This window comes from Dicentrarchus labrax, unplaced genomic scaffold, assembly GCF_905237075.1.
Source record: "Dicentrarchus labrax unplaced genomic scaffold, dlabrax2021, whole genome shotgun sequence".
In the NCBI taxonomy this organism is placed as follows: Eukaryota; Metazoa; Chordata; class Actinopteri; family Moronidae; genus Dicentrarchus; species Dicentrarchus labrax.
In genome coordinates this window covers 23,672,633-23,697,525 of record NW_026136703.1, presented here as the reverse complement: position 1 = coordinate 23,697,525, position 24,893 = coordinate 23,672,633, and the positions used below count along the sequence as shown (strand labels likewise).

General features: G+C 38.4%; 1 protein-coding gene, 6 non-coding genes and 2 pseudogenes across 10 annotated transcripts; 3 read left to right on the top strand and 6 right to left on the bottom strand.

The window, feature by feature from the left end:
* Positions 1-309: 309 nt before the first annotated feature.
* Positions 310-12,349, bottom strand: LOC127354850 (tumor necrosis factor alpha-induced protein 2-like). Of its 4 annotated transcripts, XM_051385117.1 has the most exons (13): positions 12,224-12,264; positions 11,183-11,253; positions 8,869-9,075; positions 6,902-7,547; positions 5,781-5,892; positions 5,526-5,648; positions 4,494-4,588; positions 4,288-4,380; positions 4,070-4,196; positions 3,411-3,530; positions 2,885-3,040; positions 2,572-2,693; positions 310-1,147 (listed from the first exon to the last, which is right to left on the bottom strand). In XM_051385117.1, the coding sequence occupies exons 1-13, from the start codon at positions 12,247-12,249 to the stop codon at positions 1,000-1,002; spliced, it is 2,046 nt and encodes a 681-aa protein (XP_051241077.1). In that variant the 5' UTR covers positions 12,250-12,264; the 3' UTR covers positions 310-999. The 4 variants fall into 4 exon arrangements, with proteins under 4 accessions (XP_051241077.1, XP_051241085.1, XP_051241094.1 ...); XM_051385125.1 differs by lacking the exon at positions 11,183-11,253 and having other exon boundaries at positions 12,224-12,349; XM_051385134.1 differs by lacking the exons at positions 11,183-11,253; positions 12,224-12,264 and adding an exon at positions 9,749-9,860.
* Positions 12,350-16,032: 3,683 nt separating this feature from the next.
* Positions 16,033-16,227, bottom strand: LOC127361655 (uncharacterized; annotated as a pseudogene).
* A 1,383-nt stretch (positions 16,228-17,610) lies between these two features.
* On the bottom strand, positions 17,611-17,738 carry LOC127361661 (uncharacterized; annotated as a pseudogene).
* A 124-nt stretch (positions 17,739-17,862) lies between these two features.
* On the top strand, positions 17,863-18,069 carry LOC127361648 (small nucleolar RNA U3). The gene has a single exon (XR_007884320.1). It is a non-coding gene; the product is annotated as a small nucleolar RNA U3 (small nucleolar RNA).
* A 1,599-nt stretch (positions 18,070-19,668) lies between these two features.
* LOC127361658 (small nucleolar RNA U3) lies at positions 19,669-19,875 on the top strand. The gene has a single exon (XR_007884329.1). It is a non-coding gene; the product is annotated as a small nucleolar RNA U3 (small nucleolar RNA).
* A 978-nt stretch (positions 19,876-20,853) lies between these two features.
* LOC127361656 (small nucleolar RNA U3) lies at positions 20,854-21,060 on the bottom strand. The gene has a single exon (XR_007884327.1). It is a non-coding gene; the product is annotated as a small nucleolar RNA U3 (small nucleolar RNA).
* Positions 21,061-21,799: 739 nt separating this feature from the next.
* Positions 21,800-22,006, bottom strand: LOC127361675 (small nucleolar RNA U3). Its single transcript, XR_007884342.1, has one exon. It is a non-coding gene; the product is annotated as a small nucleolar RNA U3 (small nucleolar RNA).
* A 423-nt stretch (positions 22,007-22,429) lies between these two features.
* LOC127361652 (small nucleolar RNA U3) lies at positions 22,430-22,636 on the top strand. Its single transcript, XR_007884324.1, has one exon. It is a non-coding gene; the product is annotated as a small nucleolar RNA U3 (small nucleolar RNA).
* A 1,508-nt stretch (positions 22,637-24,144) lies between these two features.
* LOC127361649 (small nucleolar RNA U3) lies at positions 24,145-24,351 on the bottom strand. The gene has a single exon (XR_007884321.1). It is a non-coding gene; the product is annotated as a small nucleolar RNA U3 (small nucleolar RNA).
* Positions 24,352-24,893: the final 542 nt, after the last annotated feature.

Genomic DNA, 24,893 nt, shown 5'->3' with positions numbered 1-24,893 from the left:
AATAAACTGAAAAACACCTCGGGTCAGTGTTTAGGGCCTCTATTCCCACACAACAGAGCCAATGATTTCCCGGTATTGTTCAGGACCGATGTCTGCTTGTGTTGCTGCTCACTTTTATGTTGGTCTTTGAAGCGGAGGATCATTGGTTTTAATACTCTCCTGATATAGCGTTCAATAAATCATTACAAACCCTGACCTCTGAGCTTCCTGTGGAAAATCCCTTTAAAAAAAAAAACATTATTTAAGAGCTTGTTGTTGTTTAAATTGTTGGACCACCACTTGGGTCCAGATTAAAATATGTCAAAATCGTTTCTTTACTTTCAATAAATCACTTTATTCATAAACATAACTTACATTTAACACGTTACACATTCTGTACATCCAATGACGTGAAACAGACATAGACAACTTTAAAATGAAAGCTTGACCTCTACCGTTATTGCACATGTGAGCATGAAAATAACAAAATATATAACGCTGATCTGATGTAAAAAAATACAGTATACACTATCAGAATTTCCCTTACAAAAACGGACCTCGTCCTTATTTCATTAAAAGATGCCATCACACACACACTCACATACCTGGCAGATTTTACAGCAGTAAAAAGCACCATGTTTACCAGCAACATGTTCACGATGAACTCAATATTATACATTCATACAGTAAATACAGCATTTATATTTTACAGTCGGTCTGTAGACAGCATTCTTTACATTCTTAGAAACATCAGAAACAAGCCTGGTCTTCCTCTGCTGTGCTCATCATTAACAACACTTAACGTTCTCACACACACTGAGATAGCTGAGATGAATTGAAAACACCAACTCACACACACACACACACACACACACACACACACACACACACACACACACACACACACACACACACACAGACACAATGTTATACATGATAATGTACAAGCCAACTTTCAGCTAACTTAGAAGTGACTGGAGCGAGGAGAACTGAACGTACTGTTACTGAAGTTTTTACGGCTCATTTGACCTGAACTGTGGAGAAAAACGGACGAACAGCGACACAGCTGACATCCTTTAAAGTCTCTGACAGAGTGTCCTTGACGGTTTTCCTGTCGGCTTTAGTGAGGTTGGTCTTGAGCTTCAGCAGGGCTGAAACGTGTTTCTCACTGTGGGCAAAAGAAAGGGAAGGAACGGTCAAAAACATTTGAATCCTAACAATATAATGTTACATGAGGTTTGTTATTATTATTATTAATATCAGAGACACTTGGGTGGAGGGGTTGTTACACTAGTTCAGTTACAAAAATATGCTGATTTAGTATAACTGTGTCCGTCTGTGTGTGGCAATATTACTGTGGTGATTCAGAGATCTGGATCCAGGGTGGACCAGGTTGAATATCCAGAGCAAACTGTCACCACTACTTTTAATGAACTGAAACTATTAGCAAATACACTTCTAGTCTGTGAATGCTTTCACTGTGATGTGTTTGGAGCAACAGCTGCTACATACACAATACTGCCAAAAGTATAAGCATATATTAGTTACAGTGTGTCAAGTATCTGCCAGTAAAACCACAAAAATTGTATGTAATTTAAAAACAAGATACAAAGTGAATAAATGATGCCGGCTGGCTGATTTTTATACTTTTGGAAAAACCCAGGCAAGCTGTTTCCGCCTGTCTCCAGCACTTGGTTAAACTAATCTCAATGCTACAGCTACTTCCTGTGCAGACATTGAGAGTCATATCCATCTTTTCATCTAACGCCTGGCAAGCAAGTGTATTTTAAAACTGTTATGTATTTCTTTAAGGTGAGAACTTGGGTGCAATACCAATATATTAAAGGCGTTTGTGTTACAAGTCTGACTCAGAAAACAGAGAATAGGACTAAAGACGGTGTTGAGGGAAACAAATGAACCACATACGACAGTTTACTCTGACTGACAGCAGCACTAACTACACCAACAGACACACTACAACAAGCTCCACAGGCTTCTTATCTCAGGGTTCACACTCTTTTCAAGGACATTTTCCAGGAATGTTTCTTGACGATACAGGACAACACTGGCTCATAAACGGTTTAAGGGACACTCCACCTTAACTAGCTTTCATAGCGTGCTTGGCTGTTCAGTTTTTTTCTAAATGTAACATTAATTTGTCCACAGCACAACATTTCTTTTATATTTCAAGGATATTTGTACATTTTAATCAATTTCCAGGTATTTCCATGATGTGCGGGAACCCTGTCTCTTTTTTATAACCTTTTTATTTTACTGCAGTACTTGTGTTAGCTTCAGTGTGCCACAGGATATTTACTGACACTAGTAAGTGCCTTAGAAAAATGAGTGTGACTGCTTTTAGTTCCAGGAAACATCTGAATGTATTTTCCCTTCCCGTTGCCTCTCAGCTCTTTGTTTGTTTATGCTCATCCTTATGTAAGCTCCTCATAAGACGCTATTTTCTCCTTATTAGGCCAGTCCCACTTGAGACGATACACCTAAACAAGACCACTGCACGTCTATGTGAAATAATGCTGTATATATTTGTGTTAAAAGTTAATAATGTTAAGTTAATCCAGAGCAAAGGGTTACCTGAGGTCAGGAAAAGTTGTTCCCAGTGACACTACTTGCATCTGTATGGCCGGGAGGCCTTGGAGTTTCAGCACTTCTGCAATCATGGTCAGGATTTTCCTCAACCGCTCCTCCTTTGATCCCTGCAAAGACAATCAGTTACATCAGTTACAAGTTTCCTACCACAGTAATCTACTCAACTCCTGATTTGAGGAGGATCTCTTTTTTACACTGGATTTTCCCTGGTTTAATCACACTCTGTGGTCGGCTCAGTGACATATTTTTCCTTTATGCTTCAATGTTTTGTCCAATCACTTTCGTGCTCCAGTCTCACCGTGTTTGTGAACAATTCGTGCAAACTCTCCGCGTTGTCTATTATCATATCACAGGCCTCCTCCTGCTGCTCCTTGTTCCTCAGTTTGACTTCTCCTTTCAGAAGCCTCTTCACGTACTCCGCTGTCACTTCCTGGTGCAGCTGGCCAATCAGCTCCTGAAATTAATCCAATCAACAAATCAGAAATCGGTTTAAAAAACAGTTTGATAAGCCAATTAGGATGTTTTAATTTTTCACTTGATCACACGTGTTTTACATGTTTTAATCTATTTATTATTACAAACACTTCACATCAAGGCAGCCACTGGTTTCCACTCATTTCTTTACAATTTGAAAATCAGACTGTAGAAACTTGCTTGAGTTGTTTAATTCATCGCAGTAAAGGTCAGTTTTTGTGTTCTGCTAATTGATTTTCATACTGTCTGGATATTAACTTAAACCTAAAATACGTTCAAACATTGAACCTATAGCGTGCTTTGTTAGTGACATTAGTTGAAGAGTGTGTTTCATGCTTTCTTCACTCTACCTCGTGACAGGATTTAACCGAACCCTGAAGCTCCTGAAGTTCTTGTTTAATGCTTTCCAGCAGCTTATCAAAAATGTGCTTCTTCAGCCATTCATTGGTTCCCAGCTTGCGGTACTGCGGCTGCGTGAGGTCAAAACATTAGACAGTTAACACTTCTATCCACAGTAGCATAGAATTTACAATACATAATACATAATACATAATACAATATAAAACAATAATACATTATAATACAATAAGACATACTCCAGTGCCGCAATTCAACATAAAATTGTCCCTAACTTCTTAACAGCTATTTTTCTTTGTTGTTGATGTTGATTCTGTTTTATAAATTTTATTTAGTTGCTCTTATGTTTGTTACTATACTGTTATTTCCTTATACAACTGCTCACTGTAGTTTTACGGGGCTATTAGGGACTATTTTAAGTGGCGGATTAAACCACATTTGGTGATCCAGTAAGTATTTGGAGCAGCAGGTGTTTTTAATAGTTTCTGGGAAACAATGGAGCTCTATGGCACACAGGAATAAGCTATATCAGGATTGGATACACAGATAATATTTGTCTGTAGATACATTTAATGTCGGTTTTGGTTTTTTCATGAGATTTGTCGACAATAAGAAAAAGAAAAGCTGTTAATTGTGTTGTAAATAAACGTACCTTGAGGGACTCGTGCACAGGTTTTAATAGATACGTGTGAGCAGATTGTTTCATGTCACGCAGAATAAGCAAACAGTGTTCCTGCACTTCCTTTGGGAACAGTTGGCTCCTGTTAAGGAGAACATCCCTGCAGACAAAGCACAGAAGTCACATTAGCTCGTTGATATAAACGGACCTGCGTCTGCTCACATCACAGTGTTTAAATGTTAGAAACTTACGTGAACTGTTCGATGCAGCCGAGGTTTGCCTTGATGAACGGCCTGCTGTTTGATCTGTTCTGCTTGATGATCTCGTTTTGGAAGGTCTTGAACCTGCGGGAGTTGAATGAAAACAGTTGACTTTGACATCCACATGATTGCTGTTATCAAGACAAAAATGCACTTTCAAAATTATACGATGTAGAATAAAATATCAGCGTTGTTACCTCTCCATTAAACCTTTCAGTTGGCAGGTTATGTTCTGGGCCTTGGACCGGTCTCTTACAAGCTTTTCAGCGTCTGTCACTCTGCCGTTGATGAGCTAAAGACAGATAGAGAATCACAGATCAGTGACAGTGCTTCAAGAATACTCCATCTCTGACAATTTTCTTAATATACATCAACGAAAAAGATCCAAAGTACACAGCCATGTTCTTCCGGCACTGTCAAACTAAGACAAAAACTTGAACCCCTAACTCCGGCTGTGTTAGTGCTTCACTGTGACCTTCATCTGACAGGGAATTACTTTCTATAAATAATTTAAAGTGCTTCTTCCTGGTTGGTTAATGTTTTTCTCAAAGTTTTTACAGTTTGTTTATCATCCAGTTTGGCTCCAGTTAATATGTGAAACCGCCTGGAAAATCTTGTTTTGGAACTCGTACTGGTCTAAAAGATGATTGGTAATGGACGCGAGTCAATATGATGGTGGATGTTGTCTCTTTGTTGTCACTGCTGCAACACTGAAGAGCCAAAACCTAAGAATTATACTGACTTATACTTGAAATGTAACAATAACAACACATTTCATGTTATTATTTAGTGATTTCAAAATAAAACCATTATTACACAATCTTTCAATGACAGCAAACAGTTGCTTATGAAGCAACATGATCAGTCATGTGCAGTCATGTTTGTTTCCACCTGATCAATGTCTAATATTCATTCTCTTTTAGCTCTGTTTTTAGTTTCCACAAACTCCTGAGGGAAATATCTGTCTCTTTAGCTGCTAAATGTTCCACTATGTTCACCAACTAGTGTGTAACTGTGTCTGCCTGCTGTTTGCTACAGAGGACGTGGTGTATACAGTGTGTGTTTAAAGCTTCATCTCTGCAGCCAAAAAACAGAAAAAGAGAACCAAAACCATGAAGTTGTTGGCCGAACAGCTAAACAATGAACTGAAACTAACTAGAAAGCTTTATGAAGCTGAAGAGAAAGGCAAAATATTGCCTGTAGCTGCTTTAACATGATTCATTTTGTACCTGAATGATGTCGTAGGCCACAGGACTGACGAAGCAGCCGTCTTCTCTTGTCGGTTCCTCTCCTTTAATCCACTTCTCCTTTGCATCCTCCAGCACACGGCCAATATAAGTCGTCAACTCCTCCTGAACACACAACGACATGCCGCTGTCACTTAAAACATACAGTAACAGACACTAAAAACAGCAAAACATAACTAAAAAGTCCACTGAAATGGTCTGAACTGAAATAAGACAGGGAGCTGCAGCTCAGGTTACCTGTTGTTTGCTCAGGTACTGTTCCTCCAGAGGTTCCAGTAACTCATCAGGCAGCAGCTTTCCCAGCGCCTCATTATTGATCTCATTGACCAGCTGCGGCTTCTGAAGGATCCTGACACAGAGAGCAGAAGTTTGATTAACACCTCAAGACATTTTAGGCACTAAGATCATGATTTTATTTCAGTCATTATATGACATCGCCTTGCATTGTCAATCTGTGATGCTCAATGTGATCCAGGTTCACACAATCACATTCTTCTACTTCAGTATCTAAACTTCAAAACAAGGACAGGCAGCAACTTGTTGTTTTCAGTAAAATGTGGGTGACTAACTGGTTTGTGAACACCAGGGTGTGACTTTCCATTTGCTCCATTGCATTTGTGCCAATCCTGCAACAGATTTAATTTCACACGATTGCACAACTTTAGGGTGAGCTGCATCCATTTCACTGGTTTCACAAAGTAAACACAGACTTAGATGGAAGACGAGGAGATTAGGCTTTTTGATATTCTAAAATTGGGCTGTGAACAATTAAGGGACTTGTTGGTTTATAAGGTCTATGCCTGCTATATATGCAGCGTGTCCTCAGATAACTTCTGTTACAAAAAGGATTTAACTATTAAATTAATCTCCAGCATTTTTAGAGTCGATCGAAAATAAAATTTTCTCAAATTTTAATATTTTCTGGTTCCTTAAGTCCTCCATGACAGAAAATTGAATATCTTTGGGTTGTGGACAAAACAAGACATTTGAAGTTTGGGCTTTAGGAAACATTTTTCACCATTTTCTGACACTAAACAACAATTAATTGAGAAAACGGTCGACAGATTAATTGATTATGAAAATACTTGTTAGTTGCAGCCCTAAGTCTGATTTCATTCTCCCTTGAGTGGTTGGACCCAACCTGTTTGTGATACGGTCTGCCACTGAAATCTACTGCATTGATCTGTATTAATCTGTTTGAGAAATCTTGGTCTGCTTTGGGTTGAGATGTTGGACAGAAGATTGACTGATGTACCCAAACATTGACAGATATCAAAACTACACCACCATAGAACAGAATTAACCCAAGAAATAAAAGGTGCTGATTACTTCAAACATAAATTAGAGTCATGACTTACTCTGTATAGTAATACACGTTCACCCATCGCAGGAGGTAAGAGCTGTCCTTTTCGTCCAGAACAAAATCTGCAATCTTTCTGAGTCTGGCGCTGAGGTACTGGTGGTACAACCTGGCGTACAGGTTACAGATGTCCAGCTCTGGTGGGTAGTAGTTCTTCACCACCTCCACCACCAACAGCAGGTCAGCCTTTAGCTGTCTGCCCATGCTGGTGACATCCGCTTGGATAGATGACTGGTCCACCTGCACTGCAGGGGGCGTAGAGGGGTTGTCCATACGCTCCTCCACCAAGCTGCGAAGGGTGTCGTCGTGGAGCTTCTTCCAGCCCTTGGGCCTCCAGGCCGGTGGTGTCCTATCCCTCTCTTTCCACCGCTGGTCCTGGTGCACCTCCTGGTTGATGGCGTACGCAGCAGATGCCAGAGCCTGCGTGCTGACCTCTCCCGGGATGAGAGACAGCCTCAGGGTGTGCAGTACAGAGGTTTCCAGGTCTCCGTAGTCTGCAGCAAGCTTGTCCACTTCGTCATTGTGATCTTTGAGAGCCTTTGCCTCCGTTATCTCCCCGAACAGACGATCCTCTCTCTCTATCAGCAGCTGGCTGGCCTCATGGAAGCATTTTGTGTTAAGGAGTTCCTCAAATGTGACGATCACTGAGGGAGAAAAGCAAAACATTTTTTGCAGATGTTTACAATAAACTCTTAACTTCCAGGAATGGCTGAAAGAAATACAGATTATATTTAAGCTGCAGCTGATTTTCATTAGTTATTCTCTTTCTTAATAGTTTGACAGAGATCTGATTCCAGCTTTGTCTTCTATGGTAGTAAATTGAATTTTGATCAGACAATGAATCGAGTAATGGAGCATTCATGTATCATTTTTCAGTCACTTTAAAAGATTATTGCTATTCATATTATACTAAATATAGGTTGTCCTACCTGAGGTATCAATATAATCCTGTATTAATCGTATTATCTACACTATAAGGTATGTTAAGTGATTGCGAAGGAAATCAACAGCTTACTACTTTTGCTTTTTTTGACCTCATTACATTTTGGTATTTTTCTCTACTATGATATCTCTGCTCCTAAAATACTTCCTGTTATTTCCTGCTGTAGATAAGTGATAGAGTGGGCTTTAGTTTATCAAACAGCCCCTGTAGTATCATCCTGATTATGATCACCTTCCGGTTTAGTCTGTATACACGTCTGTTTTCTATCTGTCTGTCATGGAAGAGAGATTCCCTCTTCTTTTGCTTTTCCTGAAGCTTCTTCCATGTTTTCCCAGTTAACCTTTTCCGCTCCACCCCTTCCTATAGGCTAATAAACCTATTTTTGTTTATTTTAGGAGTTGACCTCCATCATCTAAAAGAGTGTAGTCATAAATCTAGTCATGTGAGTGTATGAGGGAATAAAACATAGAAGTATATTATATTACGTCTAATAAGATTTTATAGCCATTTATGGGTTAATAGCATTTGTTATATGAAATGTGACCATTAGAGACCACTCAAAAATGTATAAAAATGATAAGAAATCCCTCCATAATGCCACATTAAGACACCAAACTTTGCCATTTTGGAGATTAGGGCAATAATTTAAGTGGAAATTGCTCAGAAACCCCTCTTATTGTCAAATATACATAGAATCTGTGTGGTTGTTGTTTTCATTCGGTTTCTACTTTTATTAGTTTATTAAGTACAGATGGATATAAGGTGTATAGGCAGCTATCTTTCTAAGTTATTACTGTATAATATCTGCAATAATCCTATCTGAAATCGTCCTGTCTACAGTAAATAAAATAAAACTATATTGTCCAGAATGTCTCAGCTAACTCCCGGTTCCTCAGTCATGTATGTTTCTTCCTGTTATGTACAGGGAAGTGAAAAGGTGGGCTGAGGTAGTCCCATGATTCAACAAGTCTGTGGTCATGATGGCTAACGGCTGGATGTTCCTATATGTAACGTTAGCTGACCTCTTTGGGGCTTCTCTTCCTTGGGCGAGCGGCGTCCATCAGTCGCTGAGGCTGGGGAGGTCACGGCGTCTTGACCTCTTTGGCCTCTAAAAATCTTCGGGATTTTAAACCTTCCACCTCTGTTGTTCTCTGTTTGGTTTGACCGGAGTCCCATTGTTATCCAGGAGGAGAAACGGGACCAATAGACTGAGAACCTTGCTGGCAAATCTGTGGAGAAAATGGCAAATGTTTGTGAATTAAACAATAAAAAGTGAAGTGAAAAGTTGAAATTGAATGCTAACCTTGCTAACTGCTAACTTACTTAACTACTATTATTTAATGTCGTTTCTGTCATATTGTGCATTTTAAATGATTGTATAATAGTTTCTTATAGTTGAGAATAAAAAGAAAGTTTAAAAAGATCACTAACTGCATATTTTCAATCTACAAAACAACAGCTTCTGTTTTCATCAATAAATAAATAAAATCACAAAACAACACAACAAAAGAGAGAAACTTTAAAACCTGGTGTCCAGTGGTGCTATATCAACATCATCCTCATCACTGTACAATAATCCTTGTATTTCATGCTTTATACCAAGTGAAAGTACATAAAAACACACAGAATGTGCAAATAACACAATAAAAAAACAGGACATGCAATAACAGTAAATTAAAAATACAGTTTGAATGAATTATTTTTCATCATCAATGAATAACAGTAAGAAAGAAAGATCCTGGAGAAGATATCCACAACTTTTATCTGAGACAAAATCTCTTTAACATTACCTCTAATGTGGAATAAGTTGCTCTGGAGCTTTTCTTGAGATTAATAGCTATTAATTCCCCGACAGACAAGATCAGCCTTTTTGTGTTAATTCTCCCTGCAGCTGCTACTCACCCTGATCGCTCCTAGAGGCTGTTCTCTGTTACAGCTGAGTTTCAGTTTACAGTCAGTGGGTTTTTATAAAGCAGCTGCAGGAGCTCCTCCTCCTGCTCGAGATGTACATTAAAATCATCCCCAGACTGGTGGAAAGCCCTCACACACACACACACACACACACACACACACACACACACACACACACACACACACACACACACACACACACACACACACACACACACACACACACACACACACACACACACACACACACACACACACACACTCACACACACAAAGGCTGAACTTTTTTTAGACACACAGGGCTGAGGCAATCTTGGTAACTCTTCTTTGGTTAAGAGTGAAATATCTCAACAACGATTTCATGGATTGTTATGAAATTTTGTACAGACGTTCATGGTCCGCAGTGGATGAATCCTGATTACTTTGGGGCTCCCCTTGCCTTTTCTCTAGCGCCACCAACAGGTCAAACATTCCATTTAGGATTGGATATGACCCAAATTAATGGCCACGTTTCTTATATGTGTAATTTCTGCCACTAGGGGGTCTCTCACATCAAAACAACCCAAAGACTTTAGGATTCCTTTAGTGTTGATCATTTTCTACCATGTTCACAGTTAACATCCTTTGTCCTTTGTCTGCTTCATAACAGACAAAAGACGTCCCTTTCTCTGATAACTTGAGATCTAGACCACTAAAATCCTTCATCTGGCTAAAAGAGTAAAAAAACACCAAAGATCTAAAACATTTAGGGGAAAAATGTAATGCAAAGGGCATGTGACGCCACTGGCAGGCGACCGGTGAGTTTGAATATTGTTGAAAACATTTGAGATGATGTGAGTACACAGTTAAACAAAATATATAAAATAGGTCTGCAGAACTAAACCCACCTTTAACTGGTGAATAATTCGGAGTATAACATGTCAGAAAACCTAGAAAGATGCCCATCAAATTCAATTTACTATCATTAAACGACAATCAAGTTATCACATTTGAGCTGGAACCATTAAATGTTCACTATTTCTGCTTAAAAATGGACTTAAATGAGACAAAGTGTGGCTGTGCACCTCCGACAGAAAAACAACAGCAGTGGTTTTCTGACTACCTGTTTATCTGTCTCGTGGTCATGTGCTGTTTCACATCCTGCTGTATCAACTGTAAAATCTGATTTCTTTTTACCATCACCACAATCTTATCCAAACATCAACCAAGGAGTTTTTTAAAATCTAAACCAAACTTTACCAAACCATAGCAGAGGGCAGATTAGAAAACAATCACAACCTTGTTCAGATTTGTCAGATGGGAATTTTTATTCTTTTATTAAATTTTTGTTTTTTTTACTTTTCCCTATTGTGAATTAAAAAATGGATTAATTGTCATAAATGGAATATAATATTCCAAGGTATGTTTTCATTAGAGTGAAATCACCTGAATGTAAGAATTGTTGTGTTGTGGGGGTTGAACATGGTGGACCCGCTGCCTCCCTCTGCAGTCTCATTCTAAGGTAACAAAAACACAATAATTCTTATTTTCAAGTGATTATATACCAAAATATAACAATGGATATTATATTACATTTCTGCCAATAAATCCTCTGAAATGTTACGCACTGGAGCTTTAAAGGGGTTTATTCATGGGAGTTTTCCCTTATCTCAGTCAAAGGTCAAAGGTCAAATGTTACACTGATCAGCCCCCGGACCAACAGACTGTGATTCACTGTGTGTTCTGACCCCTTTCTTTCAGAACCAGGTTTAACTGTTTCAGCAGTTTGAGCTACAGTAGCTCGTCTGTTGGATCGGACCACACAGGCACGACAATACTATCAGTGACCCTGAGACAATCTGACTTTGAGAGGATTTTCACACTTTAATGTTTGTGTATTATGTCACAAATGATTCATACAGATCTCATACATTATGTTACACTGTGTATTTTCTGTATTCAAGATTCAAGATTCAGTCTATTGTCCTGCAAGGGGGAAATTCATCTCCACATCATTGCACCTGTAAGCAACACCATACAGTCAGACAAAGAAACATCCACCATCAGCATGACAGGTGGACCATACACTCAGCGGGCCCTTTGTTTAGGGCAAACACACCTGCAGGGATCAGGCTTTTTCTCGAAAGGTACTTTTGTACCTCAGAGCAAAGTTTGTTTAATATATAATGAATATACAGGACAGGGGGATACGAACTAAGACCTAACTAACTATAACTAAAGTTATAATTGTCTTACTCTACAGGAAAAAATATAGATTTCACATAAAGTTATGATGATTTTTTAATACATGCATGTTTGTATATGAGCACACATTATATGTGTGCTCATATACAAACATGCATTTTCCACTGTTTCTATTTGGCTCAGCCATGTTTCCCATCACTTTTACAGCCAATATCATCAAGACATCCATAAACCGTGCTGATAACGTCATTAACCTGGACGATGCTGTACAGTTTTTCTTACCTTCTGTTTTGCAGGATCCACAGCATCCGCAGCAGAAACGCCGGCGAAGCGTTGACAACATGGCTCCTGAATGCGCCAGTGCTCAGGTGTGTGAGTTTATCTGTCACTGCAGCAGGTTGATGAAACACGATCTGACAACCAGGATGTTGGTTAAGTCCCTAAAAGTCTGCCTGCTTTCATTAACACTCATGCTGCACCTTTGCACATTTCCTCTGAGAACTCACACTGATGATGTGAGAATCAAAGCTTGAATGGTTTCAAAATGTCACCTTTCTGTCACCCTGTGGGAAAATTTTAAAAGCAAAATCTTGGAGGGTAAAATTATTTTTGGAATCAAATAAACTTATAGATTTTTGTCAGGGTTCAATTTAAAACCAGAAAACATTTGCTTATCATCCATAAATCCGAGTTTAACTGCCTCCATACAGCTTCCATTGACACAAAGTCCAGGAGAAACACACAGTTCAGTGGTAAACTTTTACCTTAAGAGTCTTATAAAGCTGAATATAATCCCCACCACTACTACTACAAATAAATTTGGGGACACTGCTTTCACTTCCTTAGAAAAACAGAGAAGTCCAAAGCGAGCTCAGGATTAAATGTGTTCTCTAGCCACTTCTTTTATTTTTAATGACACAACCGCACACACCTTTAAAGATTAGCATAGTTGTTTCCAGCACTTCACAGACTCAGCTTTTTGAATTTAAATTTAAAGCTGTGATTTCTGATTAAAACAGGCAGAAGAAATTAGAATTTACACACATTAAGCCGTTTATTCATCATCATCACATAGTGCAGGTTGCCAGACGTAGTGGGTGATCCTCAATAAATAGATCCAGCAGCAAACTTTATGCAGAGTGAATCCTGGATCCATATGTTAGTTGTACTGAAAACTGAACTTTTAGCAGCGTTGTTTAAAATTAAAATGAATGAAATATAATGTTAATTGTATGAAACAATCAGTGATATATGACCAGTAGTTCCCAGTAACCTTTATTTACCCAGGAAGTTCCTTGAGATTGAAATCTCTTGTGAATTTGGTTCAAGGTTGCATATTAGTTTTTATTGGCAGCCTCTTTTTATGAATTACATTTCAGACAATGTCTTTGTAAACAAAGTAACTGCAGCCGTCAGCTTGGGATTTCCTAAACTACCATTCATAATAGTGGCTTTCCAACAAAGTAAACACAGTGTGTGTGTGTGTGTGTGTGTGTGTGTGTGTGTGTGTGTGTGTGTGGTGTGTGTGTGTGTGTGTGTGTGTGGTCACACCTAAACACCACTATCACTTCCAAACACACATTCGACAAAGGTGTGTTTCTTTAGATGTGGGTGTCAAACCTGAACCGTTGATTTCATGAACACAAATCTGACTCTTACATTTTAAACACATTTTTAAATTTTCAATGCTCTTTTGTAAAGCAGGTTAAGTTATGTTTAAATGTGCTTTATAAATATAAACTTGACTAAAACCACAGACAACACTAAACTGTTTGGATTCAGAGACAGAAGATCTTCCTAAATGTTCTGGAGCTTTTGGTTGTATTTTAGGTCTTCATCAGCAGAGTTATTAGTATTGATGCTAGCAACTCGGTGAGGCTGTACACATTGGTAATGCGAGCATGTTGGAGTTCAACAGCTGTATAATGTCGACCAAGGACGTTTGATTTGAGAAGTGTTATTTTCTTCATTTACAGAACTTTATATCATCTAGCAAATAATTAATTATGGCTAAATTGGTGATGTATGAGCCCAGTAATCACCTTTATTGCATTATCAATGATCAGATTTAATGTGTTTTAAGCGTCATTTTAGGAAAATTATCAATACGAACAGCTCAATAATCATTATAGCTAAAAGAGAATAAAATAGATTACTGTCTAGACCTGCTCTGAAAAGTGTCCTGAGATAACTTCTGTCATGACCTGGTGCTCCTATAGTGTCTGCACTCTACTAGAAGGCAGTCTGTGTGTTGCCTGAGAGGCAGGAACCATAAAGCCAGCAAATCACTTGTTATTTCTAAAGCCTTAATGCTGTGAGAAACGCGCTAATAACTGAAGGCAATTAGCATCTGCAACATTTTGAGAGCTTCTCACGTCTGCGTTTTGGCTGTTAGACGGTCAGAGGACACAGGTTAGAGGTCTATTAGTGACTGAAAGTGAAACTGTAAAAGTCAGGGAGACAGAAATAGGATTTTGAAATGTGAGGGGGGACATGTGCCTGCTATTACTAGTGGAAATGACTCCCCTGATGTTACCGTGTTCAGTGTGTTGCTTTAGTGTGTTAACATGCAAATGTTGGCTCTACCTAGCTCTAGAATACAGCGGGGGGGGGGATTTGCTGCTATTTGGTCCAAAATCAAAGTGTAAACCAAGTTTTAACCGGATGGAGACAATACATGAAAAGTCAGACGATCAAAGTTATTATAAATCATCCTCTGGGGACCATGAATTCCTGTATCAGATTCAAATCAACAACAGTTGTCAAGTAAAGAACTAAAAATAAAATCAGCCTCACCGTGGATCAAAAGCTCCAGAACAGCTACTAAATGGACATGATGTGTTTTGTCAACAGTGGTTTTCGTGGTCAGGAATGAATGTTGAATCTTTTTGTATTTCTCAACCAAACCTAATTCAGAATAGAAGCTTTTTTACTCTAGTGTACTGACTTTTACAGCATACGGCACAAAATAAAGGTAAACTTATCGACTGTCAGTTAGTTATATCCTTGTGTTTACATTTTGATCACAGCTTGCACATTTATTAGAAAAAAAAATTAAATACACACAAGGGGAGCTTTATGTTTAAAGTTTTCTATCAATGAAAACATTTGCACTGAAATGGGGTTTTGACATTATTTCACTCCAGAATGACACAAAAAAGAAACATCTTGGTCAATCTGACCTGTAACTTCTGTGTTGGGACATGACAACCTCTACAAAAACATGAGCCAGATGCAAAATGAAAGTATCTCAACTGTTGATGCACCAATTTGCATCAGCGTCAAAAGTGAAAGAAAGAAAAATGTCATGTGGAAGTTACAGACACCACAACAACCACAAGTACAACGAATAGGAACATTTACATAGGCCTTTCAGAAAATATAGTCTTTATAGGAAATCTGCTTCTGCTGGGTCCAGGTGTTTTCTGTATTACTGCAGGGAAGAGTTTTCTTTTACTGAAAAACATGTTTTACTGTACTTTCAGGGATCATTTCTTTAGGTCATGATTTGAAAATCATAATATCTCGGTCAAGAAGTTGTGTAAAAATGGACAAAAGCAGATTGTGTGTTTTACAGTAAAGAGGCAATGATCACATGTTTGGCCTCCAGTTGATTTCCTGTTTGGCACGGTGGACTGAGGAGTGGACAATGAACAATACTTCCCACCAGGCTTCCTCAAATAATCTCACATCTAAATCTTACTCCCTCAAGGATTTTATCTCTGGCCTGAAACTGATGTCTGAATTACCTCATCTGACAAAGTTTGTTTGATAAAGGGGGGGTTACCACACAATTAAATCAGAGAGCGTGGATTTCGGTAAGGTTGGCTGCTCCCATTAATTAAAAAATATTTCTTGCATTGAGTATCCAGTAAACTAGAAAAGGACAAAGGGGAGTCTAAAGGTGTTTACTGTCGAAAATAATCCCACTGAGGGGTTTTTTTTCTGGGGAACTGAAACATTTGAATCTTTACCTTGGTGAAACTCACTCAGATCATGTTTGTCATTCCACATTCAACTGAACTTCCCTGTTTTGGGACATAAGTTAAGCCAAAGAAGATGAAAGTCCATGGTTAGCAGATTATAGTATGTCCACTCAGATCATGTTTCTTCCTTCAGAAACTCTGAACAGTCTTCAACAGTGGAGAAGAAACAAAGTCTTCCCACCAGTTTCCTGCTCTGAAAGAAACATCTGAACTCGTCATCGTGGGCAGCGAGACCAAACTCTTTAAAAACACATTTCTCAAGTCAAAAACTAAAGAAACGATCCCAGAAAGTATAGTCTTGCTTTGTTTCGGCTGTTTCTCACGGTCTTATGTCTGGGGACGAGCACCTTTACTCCTGGTGACCTCCTGGGGTTCAGATACTCCTCCTACAAGCACAGCATCATCCCTGGCAGACAGGACTCTTTTTTGATGATGGCTAAACTAACTGCCTCCACTGTGGTTTCTCTTCCTTTCTGTTTAGGTATTACTGCTGATGCAAGTTTCAGTCTGTCAGTAGCCTCTTTTTGTTATGTACTTGGGCCTTCAGAGCAAATATAATCAAGATGGGAAATACATAAAAAGGAAGAGAGCAGCCTGATAAAATGCCCCTCAGCATGTTGAAGCCTGCAAACAGATTCAGTGGGCGAGAATCAAATCGAACAGTCTTGTGACATTGTGTGAAGGAAAAGCCCCTGCAGTTCAAGTTAAACTGTTAAAACACTTAATACCAAAATACAATCTACTTCTTCTTATGTGAAAAGAGCCTCGTGACCACTGCTGAACAGTGGCTGGAACTGAGAAACATTTCAAATATGTAATATCTTCATTAAAGATTCAAATGGAAGAGAGCTTTCATCACTTTCAAATGTCAATAAATAACTAACACAACAAATTAGAAGGACATAACAAACAGATGTTATTGATACAGAGGTTTATAGAGAGAGTTTAGTTGGTTTTATAGACATTTTGTATCTGTATGTGTTTGTGTGTTTGTATGAACATGTGCAGGGATGAGTGAGGAGGAAGAGGAGGAGAAGAGTCAAAGATGATAAAGAAATAAAACATTTTTAAAAAGAAGAAAAGAAAAACAAATACGTACATACATGCACATATGGATATAATGTAATGATACTAATAATATTACTGGAAACCTGGGATTTGCAGGAGTTCACTGCAGATCACTTCCTCCTTTTCTTTCTTTGTATTTGGTTTTCATAGATTGCAGGACTGTCACTCCTGTGTGTGTGTGTGTGTGTGTGTGTGTGTGTGTGTGTGTGTGTGTGTGTGTGTGTGTGTGTGTGTGTGTGTGAGTGCCTAACCACAACCACCAACTATATGCTGACACACACACACGCACACAATCCTGTGAAAGCCTTTTGTGCTTATACATACAATGCAAAAAACACCAAAAACAGTTTGAGTGAACAAACATGATGCAAGATTTAAATCTCAAACTATTACTTACAAACATTCCTCATACAACTGAACCTTTCTGTTGTCTGTGTGGGAGTGTGTGTCTTGTACATTTTAATCATTAATAGTAGTCCAGTTGTGGACTTCTGCCTTCTTAAAAGAAAGCCTTAGATAATTTTACTGCACTAACATGAATTTGTATTTCTAGAAGCAGACAGTTATTTATAACATAAAACAAATTTAAAGCTAGACTTTACTGAAGACTATGTCCACTCAGATCATGTTTCCTCCATCAGAGTTTCATTCAGAAACACTAAACAATCCTCAACAGTGGAGTAGAAACAAAGTCTTCCCACCAGTTTCCTGCTCTGAAGGAAACATCTGAACTCTTCATCATGTTATTGGAAGTGTCTACTTGATGATGCTGTGATAGTGGGAGGAGTGTCTCAACCACAGGAGGTCACCAGGAGTAAAAGTGCTCGTCTCCAGATATAAGATCCTGAGAAACATCCAGAATAAATCAAGACTATACTTTCAGGGATCATTTCTTTAGTTCTTGACTTGAGAAATGTGTTTCTAAAGAGTTTGGTCTCGCTGCCCACGATGAAGAGTTCAGATGTTTCCTTCAGAGCAGGAAACTGGTGAGAAGACTTTGTTTTTTCTCCACTGTTGAAGAGTGTTCAGAGTTTCTGAATGAGACTCTGATGGAGGAAACATGGTCTGAGTGGACTGTTCTCATATTACGTTAAATTAAATCTTTTAATTCAGTTCATTTTGCCAAATATATATTTGTAAAGATAATTTCTTTAATGCAGAATTACATTAAAGAAACAATAGAAAAGTTGGGACTCTCCAACTAGTGTCATTATTTCTCTCTGAAGTTTGTTACAAACATGCCTGACAATTTGGGTATTTTTTTCACTGCCATATGTGTTCATTTTATTTTACAATGCACCACATCAGACCTTTTAGGGGGAACAAATATTTTTAAAGAGAATTTTCTGTTATATTGGAAAAGGCATCGGTGACTCAAGAATAAGAAATTTAGCTCACAGCCACACTCATCTGTCACATAATGAGTAGAAGTTTGACTAAGAGTGTTTGAGTCAATCTGGGAATATTTGTATTTTAAGTAGTGCTGTCAAACGATTAAAATCGTGATTAATCGCATTAATGTCATAGTTAACTTGCAATTAATCGCAATTAATTGCACATTTTTATCTATTCTCAATGTTACTTGATTTCTTATTGTCCCATTATTTTTTCTCATTTTAATGCTCTTATCAATATGGAAAAGTGGATCGGCTTGCTTTTTGCAAATGTTGTTTTTTTTTAAAACAACATTGGCATATACTATAGTGTTAAATTTCACACTAACATTCTCACTTGGAGCAAATAATCTCTCCCACAATGTAACACTGTCCATCAATAAAAGGGTGAAAAAAATACTTTGTCCCACAAACAGCCCCTTCAACAGCCCTTTCTAAGGGTTCAAAACAGGGCGATATAAAATAAAATTACAAAGTGCACATGTAAGTTAAACTAGGACTCAGCCTATAGTGCAGTTAAACCATGGCTTAGTACTTTTCTCAAGTTTGCTTTGAACATAGCGGTCAGGCTACTGCTCTTTATTCACCAGAGGCTCAACCCAGCCTCTTATTTCAGAAAGAATGAACATAACAGTTACCAATGAAAGGTAAACCTACTACTTCTTTGCTTTGAGCCAGTTACTCAAACAGACAAGCCTGTTGACATTTTCAGACAACAAGGAATCCATCCATTTCGGCGTCTCGCGCTCGCCATCCACTCAAAACGTAACGTCTACTACTCCTAAACAAGTGTGTGCGGGGTGCCTGTTGTTTTGTTTCCGGTCTAGCTAGATCCGGTGTGGTGTTGTAGTTTTTCTAACGTTACTAGTTGTTGCAACAGCATGTGAAAAAAACTACAAAGTGTGCTAGGCGTTAATCTCGCGATAAAATAATTGACACCATTAAAATGGGTTTGCGTTAACGCCGTTAATAACGTGCTAAACTGACAGCACTAATTTTAAGGCTTTTCGGCTAAATTCTGTTTTCATGAATGATGGAAAATACCTGCAAGTTCCAGGAAGTTCGACCTTTCCAAAAAATGTTGAGATACTTTAAGATAAACACTTTAAATTAAAACATTGGAAACAGAATGTAGACAGTCAGACACAACATATCAGTGTGGCCATGTTGTTAATCTGTCAGTGACGATGCTGTGATTGTAGGAGAACCACGGGAGGTCACCAGGAGTAAAGGTGCTCGTCTCCAGACATAAGATCCTGAGAAACGTTCCGAATTAACCAAGACTATACTTTCAGGGATCATTTCTTTAGTTCTTGACTTGAGAAATGTGTTTCTAAAGAGTTTGGTCTCGCTGCCCACGATGAAGAGTTCAGATGTTTCCTTCAGAGCAGGAAACTGGTGGGAAGACTTTGTTTCTTCTCCACTGCTGAAGATTGTTCAGAGTTTCTGAAGGAGACTCTGATGGAGGAAACATGATCTGAGTGGGCATGCTGTGCTAAATCCAAATTTTACCCTAAAAATCTCTAAATGCTCTCAACATTTCTTTTAAGGACATCCCTACCTGCCCAAATGCATTAACATGTTCTCTTTTTTTTAAGTTGTGTTTCATGTTCTCAGTATGATGTTGAAGAAAGCTACTGTCCCACAATACATTGCACAGCATTCACAAAGTAGCTCATAGCTTTAAAATGTGCATAAAATATTATGCTGGTGGATTTAAGTCTGCAGCGACAACTCACACAACAAAGTAAAGACAATACATAATTCATACTCTCTTTTGAGGTTTTCATATTTGAAAATACTGTTGGCTAACTGTTTATTAGTTAGCGATTTAAATAGTTTTCTTAATGTGTCATAATCTGAGTACCAAAACAGTGCACGGCCAACATCAGTACATTACATAAAGTAATACAATGCCTCTTTCTTGTAAAGCCTCAGACTGAGACTGAGAGTGTTATGTAATGTAATCATAATAATAATATTACTGGAAACCTGGGATTTGAAGATGTTCACCGCAGATCAATTCCTTTATTTTTTTTGCTTTCCTTGTATTTGGTTTTCGAAGAATTGCAGGTCTTTTAATACATAGACTGTCACTTGACTGTCACATGGTGTGTGTGGGTGCCTAACCACAACCACCAACCGTATATTCACACATACACAAACATTGTTTCTCACAATCTGTCGTGGGAAAGCCTTTTGCGCTGCAGTGCACAAAATACAGTCATATATTCAAAACAAGACACGGCAAAAACAGTCTTTTTTTAATCAATAATGGTGGTTCAGTTCAGAACCTTTTTAAAATCAGTTTTGACAACATCTTGCTGCAGCAGATTGATCTAGATTCTGTTGATACATGAAATCAGCCAAAGACATACAGGTTGTCAGTTTGTTTCTGTTACAAGTGTAAGAATCTTTATGAGCAATGTCAGTTTAAAGTTTATTTTGAAATGAGAATGAGGTATCCACTGAGATTATGTTTCCTCGATCAGAGTTCCATTCAGAAACACCAAACAATCATCAACAGTGGAGAAGAAACAAAGTCTTGCCACTAGTTTCCTGCTCTGAAGTAAACTTCTGATCGCTTCATCGTGGGCAGTAAGACCAAACTCTTTAGAAACACATTTCTCAAGTCAAGAACTAAAGAAATGATCCCTGAAAGTATAGTCTTGGTTTGTTCTGGATGTTTCTCAGGGTCTTATGTCTGGAGACGGGCACTTTTACTCTTGGTGACCTCCTGTGGTTCAGAGAGACACTCCTCCTGCAATCACAGCATCATCACTGACATACAGGCCTCTTTTTGTAGCAGAGCAAATCAAACAGGAGCTCTGATACTTTCTTACTGGTCAGGTTTAAAAATGTGCCAAACAATAGGTGGATGAGCACACTTACTGTTATCTTTGTCTGACACAGGTTAATTGTTTACACTTGTATAATTTTGGTGGTATTGTGAGTCCAAATCAACCTTCTTGCACCAAGTGAAGCCAGCTGAGGTTGTGTTTCTGCAGCTCCACAAAGAAACTCTGGTAATTGTTTTCACATAGTATTGCACCTTAATTTCCAAACCTACAAACAACAGTTTTTAGGTTTTGGTTTGAATGAAAACTTGAATGCTCTTGGACCTACATGGCAAAGGACTGCCTGCTTTAAAACCCCATGCAAACCCACAGGGCACCTGCACAGGTGTTTTCATTTATGTGGCCTGATGAGATGTTTTCTCAGGAGTGCTTGGGCCATAGATCTCCTTCTTCTTCACTCTACTTACAGCTGATTTTGGTTTGGTTTGTCAAACAGGTTTCTGGACACCTTCAATCTTTTTAATTAGTTTGATGAGCAACACATTTTTTTTATGTTCTTAAAAGAAAGATTGACAGCATTTGCAAAGTGTGATTTTAGCATAGCACAGTATGTCCACTCAGATCATGTTTCCTCCATCAGAGTCTCACTCAGAAACTCCAAACAATCTTCAACAGTGGAGAAGAAACAAAGTCCTCCCACCAGTTTCCTGCTCTGAAGAAAACATCTGAACTCTTCATCGTGGGCAGCGAGACCAAACTCTTTAGAAACACATTTCTCAAGTCAAGAACTAAAGAAATGATCCCTGAAAGTATAGTCTTGGTTTGCTCTGGATGTTTCTCAGGGTCTTATATCTGGAGACGAGCACCTTTACTCCTGGTGACCTCCTGTGGTTCAGTCACTCCTCCTACTATCACAGCATCATCAAGTAGACACTTCCAATAATATCATAACAGTCAGTATTATTGTCAGCACACACTTGTACATCAGAGTGCACAAACCTTTAATTCAACATGAAAGAATTGTCCAAATTTATGTTACTTTCATGAATACAAATGCCCTGAATGCAGCGCTTCCATTAGAATTGACTTAATTTTAGTCCAAAAACTCAATGAAGGCTGGTGTGTTCTGTCAGTGATGATGCTGTGACTAAGGAGGAGTGTTTTTCTGAACCACAGGAGGTCACCAGGAGTAAAAGTGCTCGTCTCCAGACATAAGACCATGAGAAACATCCAGAGACAACCAAGATTATACTTTCAGGGATCTTTTCTTTAGTTGTTAACTTGAGAAATGTGTTTCTAAATAGTTTGGTCTCGCTGTCCACGATGAAGAGCTCAGATGTTTCCTTCAGAGCAGGAAGCTGGTGGGAAGTCTTTGTTTCTACTCCACTGTTGAAGACTGTTCAGAGTTTCTGAATGAGATTCTGATGGAGGAAACATGATCTGAGTGGACATAGTCTTCAGTAAAGTCTAGTTTTAACTTTGTTTTATGTTATAAATAACTGTCTCCTTGAAGGAGTACAAATGCATGTTGTTGCAGTAAAATTGTCTAGTGATTTCTTTTAAGAAGGCAGAAGTCCACAACTGGACTACTATTAATGATTAAAATGTACAAGACACACACTCCCACACAGACAACAGAAAGGTTCAGTTGTATGAGGAATGTTTGTAAGTAATAGTTTGAGATTTAAATCTTGCATCATGTTTGTTCACTCAAACTGTTTTTGGTGTTTTTTGCATTGTATGTATAAGCACAAAAGGCTTTCACAGGATTGTGTGCGTGTGTGTGTGTCAGCATATAGTTGGTGGTTGTGGTTAGGCACTCACACACACACACACACACACACACACACACACACACACACACACACACACACACACACACACACACACACACAGGAGTGACAGTCCTGCAATCTATGAAAACCAAATACAAAGAAAGGAAAGGAGGAAGTGATCTGCAGTGAACTCCTGCAAATCCCAGGTTTCCAGTTATATTATTAGTATCATTACATTATATCCATATGTGCATGTATGTACGTATTTGTTTTTCTTTTCTTCATTTTAAAAATGTTTTATTTCTTTATCATTATTGACTCTTCTCCTCCTCTTCCTCCTCACTCATCCCTGCACATGTTCATACAAACACACAAACACATACAGATACAAAATGTCTATAAAACCAACTAAACTCTCTCTATAAACCTCTGTATCAATAACATCTGTTTGTTATGTCCTTCTAATTTGTTGTGTTAGTTATTTATTGACATTTGAAAGTGATGAAAGCTCTCTTCCATTTGAATCTTTAATGAAGATATTACATATTTGAAATGTTTCTCAGTTCCAGCCACTGTTCAGCAGTGGTCACGAGGCTCTTTTCACATAAGAAGAAGTAGATTGTATTTTGGTATTAAGTGTTTTAACAGTTTAACTTGAACTGCAGGGGCTTTTCCTTCACACAATGTCACAAGACTGTTCGATTTGATTCTTGCCCACTGAATCTGTTTGCAGGCTTCAACATGCTGAGGGGCATTTTATCAGGCTGCTCTCTTCCCTTTTATGTATTCCCCAGCAGGTTTAGATTTGCAATGAAGGCCAAAGTGCATATTAAAGTCGCTATTGAAAAATATAACTGTACCGCAACATCAGATATCTTAACACGCACATACTTGCATCAGCAGTCAAACCAAAACTGAAACCAAGAGGAAGCACAATGGGGACAGTCACACACTTTATACCTCTTATATCCTTAATATTTTCATATTCAGAGCAATTTATCCCTTTGGGTAATGTACAATTTAAGTGAAAAGAAGATAACAAAACAATTTGAACATCAATATTAAGTCCACTGATATAAGTTAATTGGTCAAGTAAGTCTCCAGTCAGAGTATGTTCGAAATTACGAGTACAAAGATATTTAAAGTCTATTTAAGGTTTTGATTTTAGAAAAAAACAAAGGGTCCACTCAGATCATGTTTCCCCCATCAGAATCTCATTCAGAAACTCTGAACAATCGTCAACAGTGGAGAAGAAACAAAGTCTTCCCACCAGTTTCCTGCTCTGAAGGAAACATCTGAACTCTTCATCGTGGGCAGCGAGACTGAACTCTTTCGAAACACATTTCTCAAGTCAAGAACTAAAGAAATGATCCCTGAAAGTATAGTCTTGATTTGTTCTGGATGTTTCTCAGGGTCTTATGCCTGAAGACGAGCACTTTTACCCCTGGTGACCTCCTGTGGTTGAGATACTCCTCCTACAATCAATCAGAATGAGACTGATGGAGGAAACATGATCTGAGTGGGCTTAATGCAAAAATTAAAGAATAAAATCTTTTACAATATTCACAAAGGTTAGCTTGCTCAGAGCGACCATTTTTAACGGCAAGAACCTTTAAACTCAGATCTTTCCTTTTCTTAAAGGTCCAGTGTGTAACATTTAGGAGCATCTATTGTCAGAAATGAAATATAATATTCATAGGTCTGTTTTAATTAGTGTATAATCACCTGAAAATAGGAATCGTTACCTTTAAAATGAGCAAATTTATCTACAGAGGCAGCGGGGCCTCTTTCTCCAGTCACTAGACGGTCCATCCTCTTTCTGGAAGGACCTCATCACAAAAGCCCAACAGACGACGTACTTCCTGCTGCAGCTGAAGAAGTTCAACCTGCTAAAGACAATGACGTTGACGGCCATCACCTCCTCCATCCTC